Source organism: Lepisosteus oculatus, chromosome 15, assembly GCF_040954835.1.
Source record: "Lepisosteus oculatus isolate fLepOcu1 chromosome 15, fLepOcu1.hap2, whole genome shotgun sequence".
NCBI lineage: Eukaryota > Metazoa > Chordata > Actinopteri > Semionotiformes > Lepisosteidae > Lepisosteus > Lepisosteus oculatus.
The window spans coordinates 4,275,219-4,300,388 of NC_090710.1; the positions used below are offsets into that span (position 1 = coordinate 4,275,219).

A 25,170-nucleotide genomic window follows, 5' to 3' on the forward strand; every position below is an offset into this window, starting at 1 on the left:
ACATGCGGGGACAGCCCTAGTCAGCATCACAACTGAAAACATGTCCCATTAGAAATGCCGTTGGAAAGACAAAATAAAATGAAAACAGCCGCTCAGAACCTTAAGGCAGTGAACTGGCTGCAGCCTCTGCAGCACTTTAAAACAAATTTGCTTAGAAATGGACATTTTTTACCTAGCATTCTCAATCATAACAATTTTGCAAGAATTTCTATACTTCACACAGAGCCCACAATTAAATTCATCGTCATGTTTCCATTTATCACAGTGTGCCTACACCCAGGGGGATAAGGCTTTATTCAATAGTCTAGATCATTCTAAGACTGCAGAATTGCTTCCTACAGCAGTTAACTTGAATGAATGCCAAGTATTTCAGACAGTTTGAACAATGACAACTAAGAATGGACCTAAATAAAACAAGTGTTACAGAAACTAGTTAATCCTATGAGCACAGAAAATATGATTTCTTCACTACTTCAACCTTGTAAACCACCTTGCAAAGCTACTGCAGACTAAATAGATCACTAGTCTTTTTCTTAACGAGGCAAAAATGTAATCCGAGCTATAGCTGCAGTTGATCAATGACAGCTGTAAACCAACAGAATGACAAAAAGAACAACTGACATGCTAATTGATTTTAAATCAATATGAAAAACTAGGTAGAACTAGCCTCTCTAGAGCATAACATACAGTACTTCACACTACTGTGCTCCACCAGCTAAGAGGCTGGATCAGTGTAGTACCAAGGTGCCATCAATCACTATGAGCCTAGCTCCACAGTAACTCCAGACAGTCCTATACAGATCACACCTGGACCTCCTCATCAAGTGGCCAGTTATAGGTTGTCCTGCAAGCTGGTACCACGTTCACTGATGTCTATCAACCAGTTCTACAGAAATCATTGAACATGAAGCTATTGTTCCTTTTTAAGCAGCAACCCTCTTTCAGAAAATGCATGAAAACTAATGCATGAACAGGAAATGGTCCACCTTCTGAGTTGGCATTTGAAGAATTCCAGTCACAGTGAGCTAATGACATGACCCAGGCTCGAACCTGTGATCATAAAGTTATACCTGCGCTTGAGTAAGGGCTTTTACTGGTTGCACCTATGGAGAGACCCCACCAACGCGTTTTTTTAAAGAAAACGCAGCCATTTAGCTGTAACATGCATGATTTATGTTTTTATTTTTTTTTAAATCTTTCTAATACAAACAACAATCTTCATATACTCTTTAGCACTTCAATATCTGCAGTATAGAAAAAAGAAAAATGACAGATTCATACCATTTTGTTGTATTGGTATTAAATGATCTCCCAGTGTGCATAGCTTCTCTCTTCCTAAATAACCAAACGAAGACAAAAGTGATGTGACTTTCTTCCCTGTCACCGGATTTGGAAGCCAAACTGACCCGCACTTTCTCCCAGGTACAGCACACGCTGGTCAAGCATGAAATAAAAAACTGATGCCCGACCCTAATCCAGTTCAAACATGACCTTTTCATGACCCAGTCTTATTTTGTGATCCAGATAGGTCAACTGATAAAATCCGCTTATTTTGATCTGCAGCTTTTATATTTTGTACTTGCACTGAAAAGCCCCGAAGAGCTTTCCATGCACACCGGTTCCGAGTACAGAAATTTAAGAGCATATGAAATCCAATGATTTACACAATTGTTCATTTCGACATCAGGAATCGACTTAAACTAAGCCGCAGACACAAAGTTTCTCAGGTTTTAATCTTTGGGAATTCATTCAGGAATTGAGAATTGATACAGGGATACCATGTCCCATAATCCAATCCATTTAAGGCGCCTCTTCTCCCAAGGGCGTTTCATTGCGAAGTCGTGAACAGGCAGTCGGCCAGCCCCAGGGCATATTTCGTACAGCACAGCCGCCAAGACTGATCAAGCAGATCAATAAAAGGTTCTTTCTATGCTCCCGAATTCATGACCTCCAGCTGGACCAGACCGTGAGGGATGACCACACGGCCGCTCTCCCCCGAACATCACCTGCCGGCCCTTCAGCGAGGTCGGCGGTGCAGCTGCTCTCCTTCTTGCCACCAGTCCTGGAAAGTTGGTTGGACCCCCCCAGCCCGGGACAGAGGTGGCTCTCAGACAGCTGGCCAGGCACCATGGGGCTCAGCTTGCGCCTCAATTTCCACTTCACCCACCTGGGTGATCCCTAGAACATGTTCACCGTACAACTATCCAGACAGTCAAACTAGCAACCATGACATTACCCCACGTGCACAAACCTGCAACCTCGATCTGTTATCGCACGCAATAGGACTCATTTCAATCACTGCACTTACTAAGTGCAGCTATTTACTCTCATCTATCAATTTCAAAATAAAAATAAAAACTTCTACACAATGTTACTTAACTCTACAGATTGAATACAAAGGGCTTACAAAAATATTATGATGCCCGAGTAAATAAGGCAACCAAAAACAGAAGGAGACACTGCCAGAATGCTTGAGGAATAAAGAAAGGCTAGCAAAAGTGCCAATGCAAACCTCAAAACCATTAGTAATTCTGTTGGCATACAGATAGTGAAGCAGCTCTTTGTCTTCAATGTCAAAGCATTTTATGAAACTGTAGGATCTGTAATACATAAACACCTGAATTTTCAGAAAAAAAGATTGTCTTTGTTCTTCTATCAGAGACAGCTTGGGTCTTTGCACCATACTCGTTACACATGCACAAAACCAGATTGGCCGGATTCAAGCTTTTTAAGAAGTTCTAGTTTCTCATATAAACGCGAATGAACTAGGAAACAAAGGCTACAGTCCCCTCACGCCCGATCTAGACCACATCCAAAGGGAAACCTGAAATAGTGGGGCTTAGCAGACCTGAACCTGTTGCCTGTCGGTCAGTGCCTGTGGATCTTGTCCTTTGTTTCCCCAGATCAAAGCATATTAAAAGAAGCGGTTTATTTTCCTGTAGTGCAATAAATGAAAACAACCCTATATCATATCACTCCAAACAACAGGGCCAGATTCCAACAGTGGGTTGTGGGAATATTATGCTGTCTAGACAATACTGTCATGAAGTACCTATACAGTGCTTAGCAGACATCCACATCAAAGCTGTGTACCTTCTGCAGCTTCTGGGAAGATGCAACTACAGAACTTAGGAACTGTGGGGGTGTGGAAATGATGCCTCCTGCCTGGCTGACCTACATAACCAGCTTGATTCTTGTTTAAAATCAATAGGTCCGTTTCCTCAACCACGCAGCTCTCATTCATTCACTCCAGTCCGTTCTCTGACAAGGTGTAAAGGCTTGCATCCAGATTATTAGAATGGATGCAGTCAATACTTATGCATATCATTCAATACTCACTTCCCTTCTCCGCAAAAAAAAATGCTGCCTGCTGTAGTGCAGATTTTCTTCTATTCTTCAAAGCAAATACTTGTTTATCACAACCAGAAAGCCACAGACGAACTTGTTTTTCCCAACACTGAAGCATTCTTTACATGCACGCTAATAAACACAACAGGTTGCAATTCTATTTATGATTATAATTGCTTGAATGCACATTGTGCAAAAAATTGTGCAGATGCCTGACACTTAAATGTGAACTCTGTTGTATAAATACATGTTTGAGACAAAATAATTAAAAATACAGGAATCACAACCACCCACAAACAGTTGTCGGTTTTTACCAACCAGATAATGCTACATCAGCTAATATCAGAGCCCCTGATTTAGAAACATGGGGGGGGGGGGGGGGGGGGTCTTCAGTTAGTGGATAGCTTTCCTTCTCAATTAACACAAGGCTATCCTCCTAAAATATCCCTCAAGTAAACTGTGTTGTGACCTGCTTGTTCAGTATTTATTAATTTATTGGAACTGGTATTTTTAGTCTCTACAGCAACATACAACTGAAAAAAATAACCAAGGATTAAGGCCAACATTTTGAGAAACAGCATAATATTAGCTTCTATTTTTTTCAATATTTCTTGTGTCTTGAGCTTTAAGCAGATGCATTAAAAGCATCAAAGTTCCTATTTGCATTGTACCATAAAACAGTGCTAAGAACATCAGCGGAAGACGGATCTGAAAAAGAAATGCTTCTATTACCCACAGCTGAGAACTGAGTGGTATATTTATCGCAAGTAGAGTAACACTGTTCTAACTTTTTCCCCACTACAGAATCCTTGATCTGAACCACATCTGTACTCCTCTGGGTTTCTAAGCCTCCTCCCCATAGTGCCTGTGTTGGTCTCTTGATTTAAATACAAAATAGTTTAAATGAGGCAAATGACTCGTGCTGTTGAGGAAGGCCCAATATATTCTGTACATACAGCTATACACAAAGCCAGAAGCTTCTGACAGTTCAACAAAAAAAAAACCCAAATGACCAGTGTTAGTCAATACTTTTTTATATAGTCTAGTCAACTAAAATAGCAAAAAGCCAAGGTCACTTCAGGCTTCGGTCAATTTTAATCTAGTCGACTCAAACATGACTAGAACCTCTCTTGTTGACTAAAACATATCTTTCATTTTAGTCAGGCAGTTCAATTCAAAACCTTAATATCAAATGCATTAAGGTTTTAGTTTAAGCAATTTTCAGTCTTTGGTATATTAAATACATTTTTTTCTATAGAAGTTTGACCATTCTAATTTTAATCCATATAATAATTGTGGCAACTTTTTACCTTTAAGTTAAGTAAGGAACAAATGTGTAAAACGGATAGGGAACCTTAACCTTTCCTCTAAGAAAATAAGAACCGTAAACTTATTAAATTTAAAGAAGTAAAAAAAACATTAAACAAATCCTGAACATGGTATTTGAAGGACTTGATTCACCCTTCAATGAGTGAACTGAATATAATAGGTACAGCTAAGAGACCAGACCATTATCTGTGAAAGACCAAAGAAAATGAACTGGAAATCTGACAATGAATGAGGGAAAACCACAAATGTATGGGACTACCACAGAATAAGACCGTTTCACACTAACTTTACTTTCACTACTGCAATGCCAAAAATGATCATAAAAGTTCTCATTTAACCATCTATTGCATGATTACATGATTTCATATTTTTTCAAGAGCTTTACTTGGGTGGCCTGTTATATATGAAGTACTGCTAGACTCCAGATCTTCTTCGTCGAGCTGAAAACATAACCTAGTACCACTAAAGATTTTCCATCGAAGCTACTTGTTTTCTCAACAGGTCCCCAGCAGCAAGCTAGCTAGTTGCTAGAGAATACAATCCTAATAAATTTGAATATAATAGGGACAGGGTACATAATGAGCAATAAAGCCAATATCAGTTAACAAGATTTAACTCTTGGATTCTAATGCTACTCAGCTTAAGTCCATTTAGCAAAACTAGCTTTTTGTTGTTAATCTTTCCCCGGTAAAGTTGCAAACGGTCACTGGAGCACAAGAAAGCTTTGTCTCTTTTGGCTTTTCTCTTTATCAAGGTGCTCTCCTTTTCTTAATCTAAGAAGTATAGCGTATAAATCTTATCGTTATCTGGGAGAGCAATAAATGAACACACAGATGATGGTTTCTGATAAGGGCTGTGGAAATGAGGGAACAATCCCCAGAAAAGACCCCACGTCAGAGCCTGCCAGTTATCACACAGCAGTAGCCCCGAGGCAGCGTGCACTCCGCGTGCTGCCAGAGCCCTAACCTTATTCCCCTCCAGCCGGCTTGCTATTTGCCAGACTGAGGGTAAACGTAAGAGCAGTGAACCTCAAAGGATGAAATTAATATTCCTCCGCATCAAACAAGTATTTTTCGCCGTAATTTAGTCTTCGTTGATGTGGATTAATTTTCTGAGCGTTTTGCCATGGTTGACTGAAATGAAAAACTGTTGACAAACATTTGCCATAAATTTTGTTGACAAAATTCACGCTGGCTGCCCCCCAACGCAGCCAGCCTATCTAAGCAGAGTCTAAGTTGATGCAGGCATACAGCGGAGTAATTAATGAAAATTAAAATGCAGGCCTTTGTCTACTTTACTCTTTCAGGCATCCAAATAAACACGCAAGCACCTTTCCTCTAGCCAATGGATTTGCTTTCATATAGGACCTCTGTTTTGCCCATTCCTTCATCCTACAAATACTTCAGATGTGCACACGTTAGCGACCAACACAATTTCCCCTACGGCCCCACAGTCGGCACCAAATCTTTGATACTGTTGTCCTGCCAAATAAGGTTTTTCCCCAGGAGGGGCCAAGTTTCAGTGCTTGAATAAGAACAGGTGGGAAATCATCATACTCGCATACAAACTTAACAGCTGTTTTCCCATGTAACGCTGAAAGGGATTTAAAAGCCCCTAATTGTTTTTATTTGCTGTCTGATGCTCTACAGTGTCCATTAGTTCAATTACTTGTTTTTGACAACTTCAGGGTGAAGTACCAAAAATGTCTGAGTAGTTTCCACTCCTTCACAGTGCTGGATGAAGCCATTACCAAAAACAAAATTCACCAATAGCTTTTTACTATTACTTTTTATTATAAACTCATAATTTAGTTCTGATTTATAAATGCATATTCTCATACTTTAGCATTATTCACATTGTATTCATCCTATTCAAATCATTGCATAACTTCCCTCCTCAAACAACACAACAATAGACTGTTATTGTTTGACTTGAGAATACAAATAGGTTTCCCAGCGAACGTCACCTAGGATAACTGCTATCTATATACAGCACACAGCTTTTCTCTCAAAATCTCGGAATTCAAATAACTTTATTAGTGTTCTAACCGGTCTCCTTTTTGAACCTCCCTTGCTAGGACAGTTTAAGCTCCTCTTGATAAACTAAATGGTTTTACCAGATCTGCACCAAGAAGCAACCCCCAATAACAGCAGCGAGATCCACTCCTGGTTTTGTAAGCTGCTGACTTGTGTACAGGCCCGCATCAAGCGCCTGATATTCCAGGCTTGCTAACTTACATATGCCGCTGTTCTATAATCAAATCCTTTACATACCTTTCCGCTTTGTCATAACACCTCATACAAGAGCCTGCATTTGGCAAGAAGACCAACGATGTGTCAGACTCGCACTGCAACTGTAGGGCTACTCTGCTAATGAGGAAAGAACCTAATTTCTTTCTGTGGAACGGAATAAGGAACCAGTTTCGGCAGAAAACTCCAGGAACCCTGATGACAACTTTCAGATTTGTTTTAGTTTTTTTTTTTAAAAAAGACCGGCCCTGCTTCGAGACTGACCTGGTTTTGGGGGAGAGGAGGCTGGGACTGCCCGTCGGGAGCCTGGCCCTGGCTCTCATTCCCTCCGACCGGAGAGCCACGGGTCGTGGCTGTCATACTCGACACGGGGCAGATCTTTGCAATTTTGTCCGCTTATGTTGTTGTCGTGAGAGAAGAAATTATTGCCTCCTCAACAATGATGGAGAACCAGCATGCGTCTGTAGAAGAAAGCACCACCTGAAGCACAGGATGTTTTGCAGAGACCATTGCATAACCTAGAGGAAGACAAAATGGGAAGAGAAAAGGTCAGTTTCAGACAGGGTCTCAACTGAAAACAAAGGGGCTGAAAAATGTAAGTCTTTGCAAAAAAAACAGGGAACAAAACAAGTATGCCACAATTTCTTAAAATTTCTTTTGCAAAGTAAACCAGATACTTAAACTTTCAATATCAATGTTATTTACCACATTATTAGGAAAATGCAATAAATCAACCTGATTATCTTTAATGACATGGATCACCTGATAAGTTTGTATTCCACATTTGTCCTTGCCTCAGAAAGCTCATACCTATAAATACTGCTCTACAGTGTGCTCTACTGTGCCCTCCTTCTGCAGGAGACAGGAGAATGAGCAAGATGCGGATGGAAATACCTGCATTGTCTTTGCTGGGCAGGGGAACTGTGAAAGCTTAATGGAATATTCAGAATGTCAAAGGGACTGCACAGGCCCAGAAACAAAAGGAGGAAATTCCCTTTGCAAATAAGTCCCTAATCCCCACTGCCAAGAAGTCTGTAACACCACAAACATGATCGCCTGAACTTCAACTTTGCAAAAGAAAAAAATCCCACCCATCTTCACGGGTGTGAGAGACAATCTATGTCTCTCAATTCTCAGGAAACAGACCCGGTAGATCCCCAGTGTCGCATTAACCAAAATTTAATCATTATAAAGTCGAACGGTGATCAACATGCCTGGAGATGAGAAATTACTTTAAACTAAGCAGGAATTTGTAAACCCAAAGTGGAATTTAGCCAAGACAGCCTAAAGCTCAGGAACAGAGTCATGGGAAACTGAATGGCCAAGTAGCCAGGACCTCAGTTTAGTGTCCCATCCAAAGGACATTCAAACCTCCTATGGCACCTTCTATAGCAGTGTCCTTGTTGACCATTTTGGGGAATTAGAATTTAAAGGTTTCAAACGAGAGAGAGATCAAAGACATTTGGGCTTTGATCTTGCTGGTTTGGTTGTTAGTAGTTAACTGGTCCAAAGATCTCATTCAGCCGGTTCGTGAAAGAAGCCAGGGTATCAGCCTCCAAAATCAAGGCTTTCCGTGTGGTTTCCTCAGGTTTGTATTTCACTGTTCATTCTGAAATTTCCAATCACTGCATAAGAACTTCTGATCCAGAGGGAAGAGCACTACCTACAGGTCTGAGAACACCCTTATTTTTCAGGGGTCGCCTATGCCAGGGATGACCAGGACCAACACTGCTTAGCAAGAAATTATTTTATAGAAGATATATTAAACATTTACCCCATGTTATGTTTATTAGAATTTGTGGGGAAAAAATGCCAAATCAAAAAGTTCAATTTAGGTCATTCGAGTGGGTAATGGAAGAAACTATAAGAGTTTTTGGTCTAGCAACATCTTCTAAATAACAGAACAAACCTAGTGAAGCTCAAATGTTGAAGAAATATGCCCCCAAAGGCGAGTTTTCAGAGCTGTCCAATTCAACATATTAGACACCAATAGATTTTCAACTCCATCTTGTACCGATGACAGGTGAATTGCTTGAGGAGCATACTCTCTTATACCTGAGGCCAAGATGAGAGAGGCAAATTTCAGCCATTTGGCAGAAAAGCCAACAACAGTGCAATGTTCTTCACTTTAGATCAGCACTAGAAATGCAATGTAGCACATAATTCCTGGCTAACAGCTTTAAGAAACTTAAGAAAATATGAGTGGCTTTTCTCATGAGTACTGTGTAACCATTCAACTTATCAAATGCAACCAGCAAAAAATGCTTCAGGATAAACAATTCAGACACTTCTGTTAATACAGGTACAGCACTCCAGTCACTATTATTCCTCAAGTCAGGGAATATAAAACAAGGGACACCAAGATTAGGACCAGCAGGGAAGGCATTAAAAACCATTTGAAGTAAAAGCAACACAAACACTTATTTTTCCTCATTATGACACAATGTTCTCTATCAAAACCAGCTTTAAATACATTTGCATTTTTAAAGACTGATGCAGTGCTGTTGTAAAATAAATATTACCCATTAAAAACCACAGAACAGCTTCCTCTTTGGACTGTGATCCCCTTAAGGTACCTATGTAATGTTATTCTCGCATTTTTATCAACCAGACTCTGCACTGAGCAGAAAAGAATAATCAATTCCCTTGTTAAGGAAAATTTTGTCAGCAAGCTGCTTCTCCCGGAGAGACTCCCACCAAGCAGAAGCCTATCCAAGAAGTCAAGGAAGGAGTCATTTGCTCCATGGCCAGGAGGAAAGGGACAACACACACTAGCTGAATCAGGAACCACTACAGTATAAGTTGCTAATCACACAAAAAGCATCTAGCTTACTGTGCCTCCAAGATGTTTGTTTGCCAAAATCTAGCATCATTCACTAAAAACCTTACTCCGGCTTTTAGTCTTCTTTCAGTTCTAAGCCATGTCAATATCATGATTCCGAAAGCAATGCACATTTGGTGTGGAAATATTATGCAGGGATTCGGGTGGCCTTGTCTATACACAGTACAACTGGTCATACACATCAAAGTCCACCAAGTTACTGATCACCTGACAGGGGAGTAAGTTTCAATGTGAATTTACAGTGCAGCCCAATTCACTTTTGTCCACCTCACTACCAATCCACACATGCTTAGAAAAACACCCCTGACAGATATGGCTGGGCTTGCTGTGTTTAAACACAATCAGAAGATGGGACAGGGCAACTTAACTCCTCTAACAGTAAAACAAAAAAAAAAAACAACACTGGCCTTCTAAGAGCTCCTTTACACCTATTTGCTTCTGCTTCATACAAACCAATATCATAGAGTTTAGATAGGCAAAAACATCTCACAGCCCCCCATCTCTTAGCTGGACAGTAAGCAGTGAACATCTTGTCAAGAAAAACAGTGGAGCTGGAAAAGCAAATGAGCTACCTTTAGGCCCAGCACATCATAAAATCACTTAAAAAGCACTTCACTTCAATAACTATAACTCAGTGAAATGCACTTAAACGTGATGAATGTTTCTCATAAAAGTAACAAAAACAAATTTCAGTAGAGAAACCTCTGAAATCAGTGATGACCACTTTTTACCACAATTAGGTGTATATCACCATACAGTCACACAACATCTGGGCATTGATTGCTTAATCTTTAATAAGACGTGGGTGGTAAAGGAAGGACTACAGTTAAAAAAACTAAAAGAAAATTAAACGGGAAAAGATTTCACCGCAAATACCAAGCATGACACATACATTTATATCTGGAAAAGGGAAGAGAAACTAGTATGAAGGAAGACACCCTGGTGTGTGCTCAGTAGCAACCTAACTGAGCCATAAAAACTGGAAGCCTTTCAAAAACCATGGAGATGTAGATTTCCACAGCAGAGCTAAATTCCATCCTCACTCGTATAATGGAACAGGAGACCTTGCACTGTGCCGGTCCCCTGTCACACCAAACACAGACTGCGACTGGTCCCCTCCTTTTGAGAGCTCGGGTCTGAAAACTGGTATAAGCAGAAATCTTCATTCGAGGTGGTCTTCATGGATGATGGCAGCTGCCATCACTCATTCAGAAAGATCCATTTACAATCAGAGAAAATAACCAGGACGGAGCCACCTGGAAAGGCTGCCTAAGATGACTGCCATCGAATGTCAAAGGGACTTCAACACATTTCCTCCCAGCTAAGCCAAACCTTTCCATGGCCGATCAGTGCCCGGTGGAAAGCTCCAGGAAAGTTTTAAGTCCCGCACAGAGAACCTCATCATAGACGGCTCTGTGCTATAGCTCAGGGTGACTCCAGATTTGAGTCTGGCCGTTTTAATGGGCAGAAAATCAGAGAGCAGCAGTCCTCTTTTGTGCTCAAACACCAGCTTTATTTTTCTTTTCTGGTAATATACATCTGGTTCTTTTTTCTTTGAAGATCAGCAATTTCTATCTTAATCTGAAATGTTCCACAAAACTACAGCACACGGCAAAAGATCATACAAGGCCTTTTGTGACCTAATATACAGGTGACCCTTTCCGTGAATGGAGTTTAATAAAAATCTAGTCTAAATAACAGAACATTTATAGCAACCTAGCATTCCCCATACATCTAAGACATCACAATATTGTGAAAATGTTCAATTTTACCATTTTCTGGCAGAACCGGCATCAGCGATCTTGATCTGTACAACGCAAAGTAACACAAACCAACCTGAAACAAAACATTACAGCACTGGCAGCTATACTATACGTACAGCTCTGGTCTGAATGATGCGCACAACTACGACCTAACTTTATTAGACTTCTTGTTGCAAATACTACAAAAACACAGCTGAGACTTCTTTGTGCTCCAGGATACCTGTATATCAAATGTTCAACACAGCAGAACAAATGCTCTCTTCAGACAGCGGATCCATTCCACAGCTATTTTTAATATTATAAGATTTCTTAGCTGTTGCACAAAATAATACCAATCTTTATTGTGTGTGGTTCATTCAACACATTACCATCTCTAGACACAGCCCTGGTATTATGCTTTCTGGCTATTTGAAAGAATGCAAGATAGTATAGTATTTTCAGACGAGAACCAAACACCACGTAATTCCCCACACAGCTCATCTTGCCATACTTTTTAACTGCCGACGTTTCTTCACATAGAAAAGAGCTCCTCACCCCCGGATGGGTAAGGACACCCGCATGCTCAAATTCAAACACAAGCTTAATTTCACTTTCACATGCTGTTCAACTGCCCCCAACGGAAAAGCAACAATATCTCTAATCCCACTGACGATCCTTCGGCACTGAACCAAATACACCCTTTTAGTGTGACATACCCTTCATAACCAAGGTGAAGGAACACCAGCCATCGGCACCTCATACACAACTTAGGACTATAGTTCCCCATGCATTTCAGACAAGACAAACGTTTCGCATGCTATAAAAATATTATATAGGTGGCATAGCAATCAAGTACAGAACAACAGAATTTTTTCCAATGTGAAACGGTTTTCCAGACAAGTTATATTCAAAAGCACATACTTACAGACTCCCACATACAAAAAAATCAAATTGATAAATGTATTTTTAGTTGACTTACACCACACCTTTCTCTGATTATGTCCCGTGTCACAACCGTGAAGTTTGAGGCGACACGAGATAATTGCTCAGCTAGGGTGAAAATGGCATTAAAGAGTTTCATCAATGCACTGCTTAGAACTGCTGGCTACAACAATGGCTGGAGGATATGGGAAACACTTGTGGTCACTTCACATGCGCAGAAATAGGCAGAGACTGCCAAGGGTACAGCCTCTTTCCAAAGTGGCTTTTCACTTTTCTCCCCATAGCCCAACATCTTCGAGCCATTGATGGCGATTTGACATTTACCTCAAAATATGGCCAAAGGAAAGTTCATTGGTGTTGTTTTGTGTGAATGCCATTCATTACACTCACATTTATAACTACTTGCCAACGTATTTTATGGCAATATCACAAAAGCAAAAATACCATAGTACATTTGTCCATTTGAGATGTCACATGGACAAATTCTAAAATGCCTGAAAGTTAAAGTTTAAGATCCAGTCAAAAACTTCCATCAGTGTTATAAAGGAGTTTTTAAACAATTACCTGGTAGTTTGCATGGAAATATTACATGAAAGAGGAATTGTAATATTACTTCTACAACAACAGAAATGCCATCAACAAGAAATGCAAATTCAAAATTATAACTTGATTCATGTAGAACTACAAAGCACTGCCCCCCATTACCTTCCAAAGGAATCAAAAGGGGGGGAGGGAAATCGTTTCTTACTCTCACTGTGGCTACAGGGCTTGTAACTGCAATTCGGCTGCAAGGCAAACGTGAAAAATGTTCCACCTGATCCGGAATGGGGCTATTCCAAACTGGCAGTACTACATTTAACAGAAAATGGAGCTGTAACAGGACATCACCAAGGACAGGTCTTCAAAGCCAAATCTGTTGGGAGGAAAGGAACTCGAACGAAGCTCCTTCACTTGCCATATGGGGCTGGTACCAGACAACAGTGCAGGACGAGCACACTGGCGCCCCAAAGACCGCGGCAGGTGGCAAATTACAGGACGATAGCTTTGTTCGTCCAGACAAAGGATGGCAGCGTATTTGTGCGTCACCTTCTTTGTTATCCTTTGGAAAGTCATATGCTGCCTTTGATATTTAGACACACCAGGAGAATGTACATCCAGCCAGGGATGCCGTCGTCTTGTTTTCTTTATACCTTAGGTGCAGATTAATCATTTGTTCCCAGACTCCGAGGCCCAAGGAACCCTTTCTGACTCGCCTCGCTAAAGGCTTTTTGAGCAGTTTCTCAGAAATGCAGAATCCATGGTTAACGACTAGTTTAGTACACTAAACCATCGAGCCACGCTAGAAGTAACACTGCGCTGAAAATAACACTTCATAATGCAATCGGGTTGTAACAGGAATCTCAATACATTACACAGTTAAATAAAATACAGAATACAAACAATGGTCTGTTTTCTCATGCAGACATGAACAACTGTAATTCTAGAATACAATGCATGAAGGGTAAAAGATGTAGCAAGAGAAAAAACCTTAACGGACAGGCATTTTGTTTTCACGGTTTAAATGGATGGAGAGATGTGACATGCATACTGGACATTGGGACACCCCAGCTGCTGAGGTAATTCATCTCTCTTTCGTAAATTAGGGACTGTATCCAATAACAGACAGTAAACATGCTCTCTCCATTGGTTACCCCTGCATAGAATCAGTAACCTGAAATTCATGAACTCGCATTTAACTCTTTTTTTGGGGGTGGGTGGGGGGTGGGGATAATTTCCTAGTTCAACAAGGAGTAAAATTAAGGCATTGAGGGGGGGGGATATATAAGCATAACTCATTTTACCATAAGCAGTTACGAAATGAAAATGCAATACTTGTAATAAACAGAACAATAAAACCACAAAATCTCAGTTATTTGCAAGTGCACAGAACACAGCTCTGCGCCGCTGTCAGGAATTAGCCGGCCGAGATTCAACTGCTGATTGAATTGACCATTTCTATCCACATCATGGTCTTTATTTGAAAAATAAAACCCAGAACCCCTTTAAGGTTTCTGTATCCAACTCTGCAAACAAATAAAAAATACAAGTACACACGTTCTTAAAAACAAACAAGATCTGACAGGAAAATCAAAACAGGAAACAAAATGAGTAAGAAAGGCCAGTGCCATCAACCAGTGCCTCTAACAACGGACGCAAGCAACTCTTGAGAAGCCAGGCAGGGCTCTCGTGTCCGGAGATCTGAGTAATTGAACTCCTTTAACCCTCAGAATAAAAATGTCCCTGAACTATCATTTTATCTCTCTCTCTCAAAACCAAAATATTTCCCCTTAGTCAGAAGGGCTAAGCCAAGCCATTTCTTGTTCCACTGTGGGAAAAGGGCCAAAACTTCTTGTTCCAGCAACTAGCATCTCACTTCCCCTCTCCTCACCACCTACTCTTCTCCATCTCGAAGACTCTCCAGAGACTAGCAGTCGCCTAAGACCTTAGCAGCAAGCCCACAACTGAAATCGCCACAAAGCCAGTCCTGAAACGCAAGCAAAAAATTTTGCTTTTAAACAAGTTTAAGGAAAAACAAATGACAATCATTTACAAATTATAACTGATGTAAACTACAGGTTCTTATTAAAATTATGGGGTAAAAGTGTCAAAATACAGATGAAACACTGATGTGCTCTTCATTAGGCTAAACCTACATTAAAACAAAGACATACAGCTGAGACCTGATACCACTCAAATAATGCAGCAAATCAGAACCTGACCCAAATGACAGCAACCCGAGAATAAAGGAGGTCAATTTTAACAACCCGAGGAATGTCAACAATGGATATTTCTACAATGCCTGGCTAGGGAAGGTTATCAATTAGCTAGGCATACAGCTTAGGGTCACATAAACAAGACTTTGCAGAAAGACATTTTGGAATTTTAATGTCACCAGTGTGTAACGATTATACTCGAGGTGCAGAGGACCACCACCGCAAACCAGCTGCAAATTCGTCAATTCAATCAAGTGGTTTCCGCATGGTTCCAGGATTCAGGGCCTTTTTTTGCATGGCATGTTGAAATACATTATATTTAGATATTTAATTGATGTTATGAAGCATATACAAACCAATTAGCAAGCAAAATACATACAATAAGCCAAGCATGTAGTTATGATCCATGACCTTCATACGAAACAGTGTCAGCATTACCTTCTTTAAGTAAAAGCCAACGCTACAGGTTTTGATTATGAATTGAATGCTTCCCAAAGACTGATTATTTCATGTTAACACGACATTGTGTCCCCCACAGTCACTCTGACTATTCACTATGGGCCCTACTCAACTCATGGCCATGAATTCCAGCTGAACAACTTACTCAAAACATCAAAACAATGACAAAACCCATCACTATTTGCTTTCAGGCGGTGTGACAGTAGTCTTGTGGTGGAGGAAACTGTGGGCATTGCACTCTGCCTGTGATTTAGGGGGTCTTAATTGCTTGGAAACACCACTGAGAATAAGATGCCCAAATTAGATCTCCATGTTCTTAAGTACATTAATTTATGCACCATATTACATGAAAACATTTGCAAACCAAAGTCAGCATGCTGATAGTGACGGTCTCTTTTGTAAAGCCCCAATAAACACCAGCATTCATGCTTACAAAAAACCCCGGATCAAGGAGCGGCTATAGTTTTGGAAGGTGGTGGAGGACAGAATATCATACTGTGCAAAGATACTCTGGCACAGTCTGGAAACACGACTGAACTTCAAGAAAACAGTCTAAACACAGACAGCGAACACTCACAACAGACACAGAACAACAAAAGATACTGTTGCAGGATGCTCATTGCCCACTCCAGCCTGACTTGAGCAGCATTTTTACCCATCAGAATCCATGATATTCACACATTATCAAGTATTATGACCATGAAATGCTTTTTAAAAAAAACTATGAAAGAGAGATCTAGTAATGATTGGGCAGTGTTGTTCAGATTGCCAGGAAGTGTGACACAAGAGCTTGAAAGTGTTAAATGTAAGAACTAAACAAGCAAATCCAATAGTCTCTGAAAACTTAAATAAAGTTCTGATGTCTAGAGCATGTATGACTACATCTCTTAAAATGGGCTATTTTTTTCCCTGAAACAGAGAGCTTTAGCTTTATGGCAGCAGGTGTGAACGCAGTCACTTGATGCACTATTCAACACCTAGCTCAATTTCCCTGTCCTTAGCCACAGCCAACCTCAAAAACTGCTGCCCCCTAATCAATTCCTGACAAACTGACAGAGATGGGCCGTTGAATTTGACTGATGCTGTCTTTACCAGCAAAATACCTATGCAGTACAGCCACTAGATATGGCCTGCAGTTTAACCGTCATTTATCAAATAGATTAAATTAAATCACATTAAAAATCGAATATAACTCTTCATTATCAGACAATTACAAAATTAAAAGGACTTCTCCGGATGAATATTGCTTAGCCACATATAAAAGAACAAAACTGATTGACTGAAAACGGCATGAGTAGATAATAGCTATAAAACAATCTTGTGAAGCTTCTCACACAGTAGTATCCCCACTGTTTTTCATGTTATGTGACAACTCTTCATGTACGTTTTCCCTCGCACTTACAGTAACCAACGCATGACAATGCCATCAGCTTATCGCTCTTAGAATGCCGAAATTCCGGGAGCAAAACGGACATTGGACACATTGAACATTTCATTTTGTCATGGCTTTTCTTTACAGATCACTAGCGGACGGAATTCCCTTAATTGCTTCTCAGCTTTTTTGAAGATGGGCGCAAGACAAAAACATTGGCATGTCTATTCTCTTTCCCACAGTCCAGCTGCATTGCCCTTACATCGTTGAAGATGAGAAATGCTCAAGTGAAGCCTGGGGAAACTTAAAAAGACAGCAAGAGAAAACAGAAATAACTCCGAACAGTTTAAGCTGTGCCAGTAACCGCACATCGTGAAAGGAGGAAAGCAAGCGAGACGCTTCCATCTGAATTTTCACTTTACATGGAAGTCAAATGGAACCTGAAAGACACGAAACGCTGTCACAAAAACATGCAGGCATTTTGACGGAACGGAGAGGAACAATACCTTCGCAGATTTCTCCTCACGCGGTTAAGAGATTCTGATATTTCAATCGGAACCAATGAAGGTCCACCCCCACCCATTAAAGAGCTTCAGGCACCTTTCCCCGGCGTCCGCAACCCCTGCTGGAAGGAGCTGTCCAGACCAGTTGCTATACAGCTTCCACTCGTGCCGGAACAGGATACCAGCAAATAACACAACATGCAATACAAACTCCAGGGCTGCAAGGAGACTTCAGGGCCCAGACAGAATGGCAGCAGGGCGTCCTGTGTTTGAGCCAATTTAAGAGAGAAAAGGTTACATTCTCTACATGGATCTTTGTCGAAGACTTACTCAGGGATGCTTTTTGGCATGGTCACACTCTTCTGTGAGGTTTCGCACCGTGAAGGAACCTACGAGTTAAGGAATCGCTCGGACCTTGCACATCACTGGAGAGGGCATTTGGGTTACATCTGTCATGCCCTGCAGTTTTTATGAATTTTACTGTAGTGCTGTGCAGCTTACATAGAGTCTTTCTTTGCAGGCATCGTCTGAGTAAGGCACATTCAACACACCACTCTCACCCAAATGGGACAGGTTTGCAAACAATGTTTTTACCCAAGAGGAGAAAGTGCTGGTCAGAAACAGCGAGGACAATTTGCCCACATCCGATAAGTATGGTTAATAAAATGTGGATTTCTCTAAAATGATTAAGGGACACTGGGAATAACTCACTTCCTGTGCAAATAAGTGTAAGACTTCAAGCTACTCTTTCAGTTTCTAATCTTAATAACTCTCTGTAGATGAGGATCATGGAAAGTACCTGCGATCCAGTTCCCCTCCTACAAATTTCGAATAGGAGAAACCGACAACAATTTGAAGTTTTGAACTTGAGCCATGCAATCAAACGCCCAACTCTTCACCAAAACAAGACCAAACAACAATACTGACTTAAAAGTGAAAGCTTGGCGTACACCTACACCTTAAATTGCGTCCTACTTCAATACTAAGATTACCAAGATTTCTCTTCCAGTAACAAAATAAATCTTATTAATTCAGACACACAATTCCGGATGCCAAATATGCACCATGTAACAGCACAGTGGAATTTTGAAAAACAACAGCTCAGTCGATAAAGATCAATTTCTGCAACCTTTTCATCATTGTGGAGCGTCCAGCACCAACCTATGTATTGGCAATCAAAAAGGACAGAAGGCACAACCTGAAATATCCTACCGAATACCACTTTGTCATCAGAACCAGCTTCTCACACCTGGTCCAATCACAGAGTTTTTTTTCTTTTAGTGAGGAAAAGGTTTCTCTGTGCCATTTGCCTTCACATGCCAAAGGACACGGCGATCTGGTGATACAAGCGTTGAGGGTGAAGAGGTAAGGAGACAAACGGAAAAACAGGTAGTTCCAGTCTCTCGAAAAGTAGAATCGCTATGGGGAAATCACGAAGCATGGGCCACTTTTCTAGAACTGCCTTTCGCGTCACACTGCATTGACAACAGCCCCCCAGATATTGAGCTTTCATCCGCATAAACACGTTCACACACACCCATGTCAACAGCTGCTGTACACACTCCTGCGGGGGCTAGTCATCACAATTCACCTTTGCATACAGGAAGTCAATGTGGCCGGTGAAACAGAAAATAAAATCGGTGAAGCACAGCAGGGACTAAGATCGCGATGTTGTCAAGGGGTCGTTTTTTCCCCCAGCCACCGACAGAAAGGCCTGTCATCGTTACAGAAAACTAGACACAGCTTAGAGCACCGCAAATGCTGCTGTCTAATCGCAACAAAGGTCGACTACTTACTTAGTTACCTATTTCATAAGCCTGGCTCTTCTTACTAGTAGGCAGAGATGGCTGAAATAAAGGAAACACTAGGAAAAAGGCAAAACATGCAAAGGTTCAGTCAGGCTAATAAAAGGAAGAGCCGTGATCCGCCCCTTCAACGTAACTGTTTTCTCCAGAGGGGACGGAAACTGCATTCAACATATTTGTTGCTGTTTATTTGTAATAAAAGCAATGCTGACTAAAAAGAATGGGCGGCGGAGGAAACCCAGACCTCGGTGGGCCAACGGGGGCTGCAAACGAGTGTCTATAAAGAACGCGTTTCTAGCGAACAAAACCCAGTCCAAGCGGGGTTTCAGTCGCGAAGCCCCGCGATGCGATTTTTAAACCGCCCCCGTTTCGGAAATCTTTCCGATCCGGCCCGCAGCACCCGCTTTCACGGCCAGAGTCGTCGCCGAGGCCTAATTTCCAGGCGTCGTTCGCCGGGCCTACCCGCTTCCCAGCGCCGCCACTCCACCTCAGTAATGGCGCTGCGCTCTCCCAGCGGCGCTCTCGCTCGCCGGCCATCCCGTCCGGCACCGACACCTCCCGGGACCGGGACCGGGGCGCCGGGGAGGGGGGGCAGGGGGCGACACCGCGCCTGGCCGGGCATGCAGGGGCTTCAGCCCCCGCCGGCCTGGTCGACACCCAAGTCGGTCCCCGGCAGGACAGAAACGGGGGGAGCAGTCAGCCATTTTCCTCCTTTACAGTAAAAACACAGCGACAGCCGGCTTTCCACACAGCACCCCGCCGCTGCTCAGCCCCGAGCACGGGCGACGGCGACCTCCTTTCTGTCCCCGCAGACACCCCCTGCAACCCCCGGGCTGGCCGGTTTTTTTTATTCTCGCTGAAGAATGGTTCTCATCTTTGAACAGAAAGTGACAAAGAATTACAATGCAACTTACTGACCAGGAATTAGATAAGACTTCTCTTCCTTTCGCTAGGGTACTCCCAGATTGTGTGATTTTGTCTTCTTTTCAGCCAAGTTCGGGGTTTAATTTTTCCATCAACGATGCCGTGCTGCAAAAATCGGTCTCGCGTGAAATCGGACTGTAATAATAAATAAAAAAATAAGATCTGGGTATCTTGGCTTTTTTTTTTTGTCTGCTCTTGGGGTGTTTTTCCTGCGTCACCACCAGCAGCAGCAGTAGCGAACCCCCCCCAACAACTCCCTCCCTCTCTCTCTCTCTAGCTCAGATCTCTTGTCAGTTTCAGTCCCAGCCAGTCAGTCACTAAGTGCTTCGCTTCAATATGGCGGCAGCTCAGCCTCCCGACTCCAGCGCCGCTGCACAACGGCGACAGACAAGCCCGTGCGGAGAGCGCGCCGCCTCCCCCGAGCCCAGAACGGCCGACCGGAATCCACGCGCCCGATGCGAAGCTCGTCAGCCCCGAACACGCGAGGATTCTCAGAACATCTCCAGTTCCGGCCCCCGTGCAACGACCTCACGCTTCAGCATTTTTTTTTTTGGCGCTCCACCGTTTTTCTGCACCTCATCCACAGCGGCGCTCGTACCCCCTCTCTTGTAAAAACCGCACCGCCTACCTTCCCTTGTTCCGCCTTATTCAGGGCTTATGAAACAGAGGCCATTTTGGCTCCTCAGCGGAGTGAGCCAAAATGCCGAAGGGAGAGAAAGGTTGATTAGAGGGGGCGAATCTCTGCCCCAATCACACTAAGTCTGGTGAAACTGCATTTGTTATTGTCCCCATTGTAGGAAGGAAGGCAATACTGCTTTAGCGTCAAGGGAACGACAGGACCCGGATGATGATCTCATTTCTCTCCTCCTCTATACTCATTTACCGTACATGTTGGAAAAAAATATATATATATACTCGGTCTTGTGGTTATGCCTATGACGTACGATGGGGTAGATATAAATATGCACTGTGCTCACGCAGTTTCCTCCTGGCGATTTGAAAATATAATCGCATATATGTGACACACGCATCATCGTATTCTACCTTAATAAACTATTAAACCTTAATAAACTATTAAACAATAGCGTCGAAAAATGCAAAATTGTTTCAAGAATTGGTGTCTCTGAGTGTTTTTCCAATGTACTTCATCTTTGCTGATACGCTTTGTGAGAAGGAACTCTTACAGAAAGCATCTGAGCTAAAATATGTAAGGTTACAAAACAGGGTGTCTGATTAAGAGCAGAAGGAGGGATAAGTGATGTGATGATCCTTTCAGAATAGGAGATGAAGCAGGAGAAAGGGAGGGGCAGCAGTGTGGAGCAGTGGTCAGGGTTCTGGACATGCAACAGGAAGGTTGTGGGTAGAATCCCAAGCGAAAAACTGCTGTTGCACCTTCACAAACTCCATTTGCGTTGTTCCAGTAAAAATCCCAGAGTATAAACAGGGGTGCAGCCTTGAGTTCAGTTCTGGGCCTGGGGTGCTTTATATGTTCTCTCTGTGGGTTTCCTCCCACAGTCCAAAGACCCACCATGTCTTCCTGGAAAAGTGGCCCTGGCGTGAGTGTGTGTGTGTTTGTATCAGTGTGTGCCCTGTGTGTGACAGACCGGTGTCCCATCCAGGGGGTACCTGCTCCTGGTGCTTGCCAGGATGGGCTCGGGCTCCCCCACAACCCTGAATTGGAGAAATCACTTCGGATAAAGGCATCAGCCAAATTCAAATGCTGGAGTCGCCCGTGATGGCGGTCTTTGTTGGCGATGGGACAGATGAGAAGCCAAAATGCAGCAAAAGCAGGACAGAATGGGAGCGGGTGTGCGGGTCAGGCGTTTGCTGGAGATAAGGTGTCTAACAGGAACCTGCTCACCATAAGGGAGCTCACAACAAGAAAGATTTCAGGCTTCTGTGCAACTCTTCCTGCAGAGGTCACGTGAAGCCTTCTCAGACACCTTTAACGAGAGGAAGGAAGGCATCTCTCTGGAGTGGCAGTCTCTGTAAATACAGTACATAATTTCCTCAACGCTAGACATAAAGGACAGAGTCCTTTACCTGCATGTACCTCCTTTACCTCAATGCATAAGGTTTTTGGTCATTCTAATCATATTAATCTGAAAGTCAATAATTTTTTTTTGTGCTTCAGTGTTGTACTGTACAAGGGCTGTACCCTTTTATAATCTGTCTTTGGCCCAGATCAAACCAATACTCACATGCCCTCTGCAAACTACAAACCCCCTGTCTGCTGGGGGATGTCATTTGGATACCAGGAAGAGGCTCCTTGCATAAGACAAGCTGGCAACAGAAATGGTTTGAGGTTTGTGACCGGCGGTGTGTTTTTGTTTGGCTCTGCTTGGGACTTTTGTAATGTTCTTTCAGGAGGTCTAGAATTGGTGCCAAACATGGAATATTAACGGACATATGGACTGGGAAACAGCAGGCAAGGCTGTTGTTGGCACTAACAGTATTTCCCAGATGAAAAGTTATCTTGGATACATAGAGATACATTTCTATGATCTACATATACTAGAATGAGTTTGAAGATTGGAACCGTTCACTGTATTTTTCGCCTGTATTTTCTACAAGTTGGTTCAGTCAGATTTATCTGATAGGAAGGTCCCCCGATTGAAAATGGCTGGTGCAAACCTTTCTTTAGAAGTTAAATTTCTGCCCTTTGCTGCTTGATGCTTGATGGGAACAGCCAGTTACACTCCACACACCAGCAACCCTCAGATTTTCCTTAATTCTGCTTTTTTGCCAGACTTGATTTTGTGCCTGTAACCGTGCTTCACATCAGACATGTGAAGAGTTCCAACAGGAGCTTTACAGCCAGCACAAAGGATGTTTTCCGTGCTCTGCAGGTTCTGACACAGCACCCAAACAAGAGAATAATACTTCTTTTATACAGTACGAGGTGGTTCTAGTGATTAATTGATCTGAAGGTCACATCCAGCCATTTGATGGCATTCTTTTGTGCTATTTGATTTGAGCACTACAGAGGGCATTTTTAACATTTCTCACAGTATGAGATGTCCCTCATACTGTGCTTCTCCCTCTGCAAACTCTGTGTTATTCCTAGGCTTCCTATACCAGCCAGAGTGGAATTAGGAAAGTGCCTGCTTTCCCCTGAAATCACACAGTCAGAAGAGTTACAAAAGAGTCATTATCAATCGGTGGAATAATGCAGGTGTCACTGGCCACACCAAGGCTAAGGATACTTGGCCCAGAGTGTGCTGCCAGTTGAGGAATCCAATGTAGAGTAGTGGTTAGGGTTCTGTAACTGTAAGGTTGTGGGTTCATGTCCCAGGTGAGATTCAGCAGTTCTGCTCCTGATTCATCACTTGAATGACTGCCAGTAATAAAAAACCCAGATGTGTAAAATGGATACACATATAAGGGACTTTGAATTCAGCCCCTTTGGCAGAGACCGGGTTCAAACGAGTGAAGTCTGGGTTGTAGCCACTTGAAAAAGCTCTTAACTAATTTACACACTTAATGATTTCAAAGACATGACCGCCTGGCCCTGAAACAGAGTGCTCACAGCATGTGAGCTATCTGCGTCCCTTCAGGCGAGACAGCTGACTGACATAAGTGTTTGAACGGAAGTATGTAAGAGAACAAGAGTCACTTTTTTTGCCCAAAAGGGTTGTGGGACTGTGGAACAAGCTGCCCAGCCACATTGTTGAAGTTGATATCCTGGCGTCTCTCATGATACAGCTGGATGAGTTCCTCGGGTCAATCAGCTACTAGCAACTCCACAAGGAAGAAAGCCCAGTTTGTAGCCTTTCTGGTGTCTTTATGTTCGTATATCCCTTCGCTCTTTGGGAATAGAAGGAAATGTCACAGTCCATATATTATAAACAATATATGTTCTTTGTAATTCAAAATTTTTCAGTTCCAAGAACGTATCACTCCAAAGTGAGATGGGCGGAGCAGTGGCTCTGTGGCTAAGGATCTGCACCTGTGGCTGGAATGTTGCCGGTACAAATCCCGCAGCCGGCAGAGGAATCCTACTCTGTTGGGCCCCTGAGCAAGGCCCTTCACCCCAACTGCTGCAGGGGCACCGTATAGATGGCTGATCCTGTGCTCTGACCTCAAGCTCCTTTCCCTGTCTGTGTGTCTCATGGGGAGCAAGCTGGGATATGCAAAAAGACAAATTCCTAAGACAAGAAATTGTATATGGCTAATAAGGTGATCTCTTTTAAAGACGTTGGGTGGACCTTGGATGAAGTCAGTGTTTTTGTGTTAAAGTGTTTTAGGTTAATTTACAGGTCTGAGACATTCCTATCTTTGGGCACAGGTGAGTGAGATGGTCTCCTGCTCTTTAGCTTAAGCAGGGCTCAAGCCCCGTTTGCATCTTGGCATCAGAGCCCTCCCCATCTCCTTACGTGAAAGCGCGACTTGACGCTCTCTCCGTCTCTGTACTCGCCGAGAGCCAGCAAGCAAGCTTCCTGAGGCCGAGCCCCAGAGCCAGCACCCGGTCCCGCATGACGACGACGGAGACAACGCGAGGAGGACAGAGCGAGGATGAAACCGCCGCATGCCCTGGAGGACTGAAGATCAGGTTGGGCCTCGTGTGCACATACGGTCATCGCCACGAAAGACAGAGGCCCGTCTACACAGTGGTTTCTGTTGTGCTGGCCCCCTCTGGGAGGAACGATTCCACACATTCAGATACAGATTCACACACCGATAAGGCAACTGCTGACTCACAGACCTGTCATAAACCAGCCGGCCTGCAGACTCAGAGGGAGAGGGATTAACCCCTAGCAAACAAATCTTTTTTTCTCCCATTGCTGTGTGTGCACTACTTTACACGCAGAAAGAACAACACTGGGCAATCCTGCAATCCCCTAGTGCTTTGCTTTTGTGTTCTCTCTCTGACCAGGGGATTCACAGCATTCTGGCCTAAGA

The 25,170-nt window shown here is 42.7% G+C and overlaps 1 protein-coding gene across 6 annotated transcripts in view; it reads right to left on the bottom strand.

Annotated features, from left to right (window-relative positions):
- Window positions 1-21,032, bottom strand: part of usp9 (ubiquitin specific peptidase 9) — a 59,889-nt gene extending 38,857 nt beyond the window's left edge. For 2 of the 6 annotated variants that reach the window (XM_015363445.2, XM_015363442.2), the window contains exons 1-2: window positions 20,263-21,029; window positions 7,191-7,444 (exon numbers count right to left, since the gene is read on the bottom strand). In XM_015363445.2, coding sequence (XP_015218931.1) covers window positions 7,191-7,286 — 96 coding nt within the window. In that variant the 5' untranslated portion in view covers window positions 7,287-7,444; window positions 20,263-21,029. Of the gene's footprint in view, window positions 1-7,190; window positions 7,445-20,262 lie in introns of all 6 variants that reach the window. The other 4 variants (XM_015363446.2, XM_015363444.2, XM_015363447.2 and 1 more) reach the window with 3 other exon arrangements.
- Window positions 21,033-25,170: the final 4,138 nt, after the last annotated feature.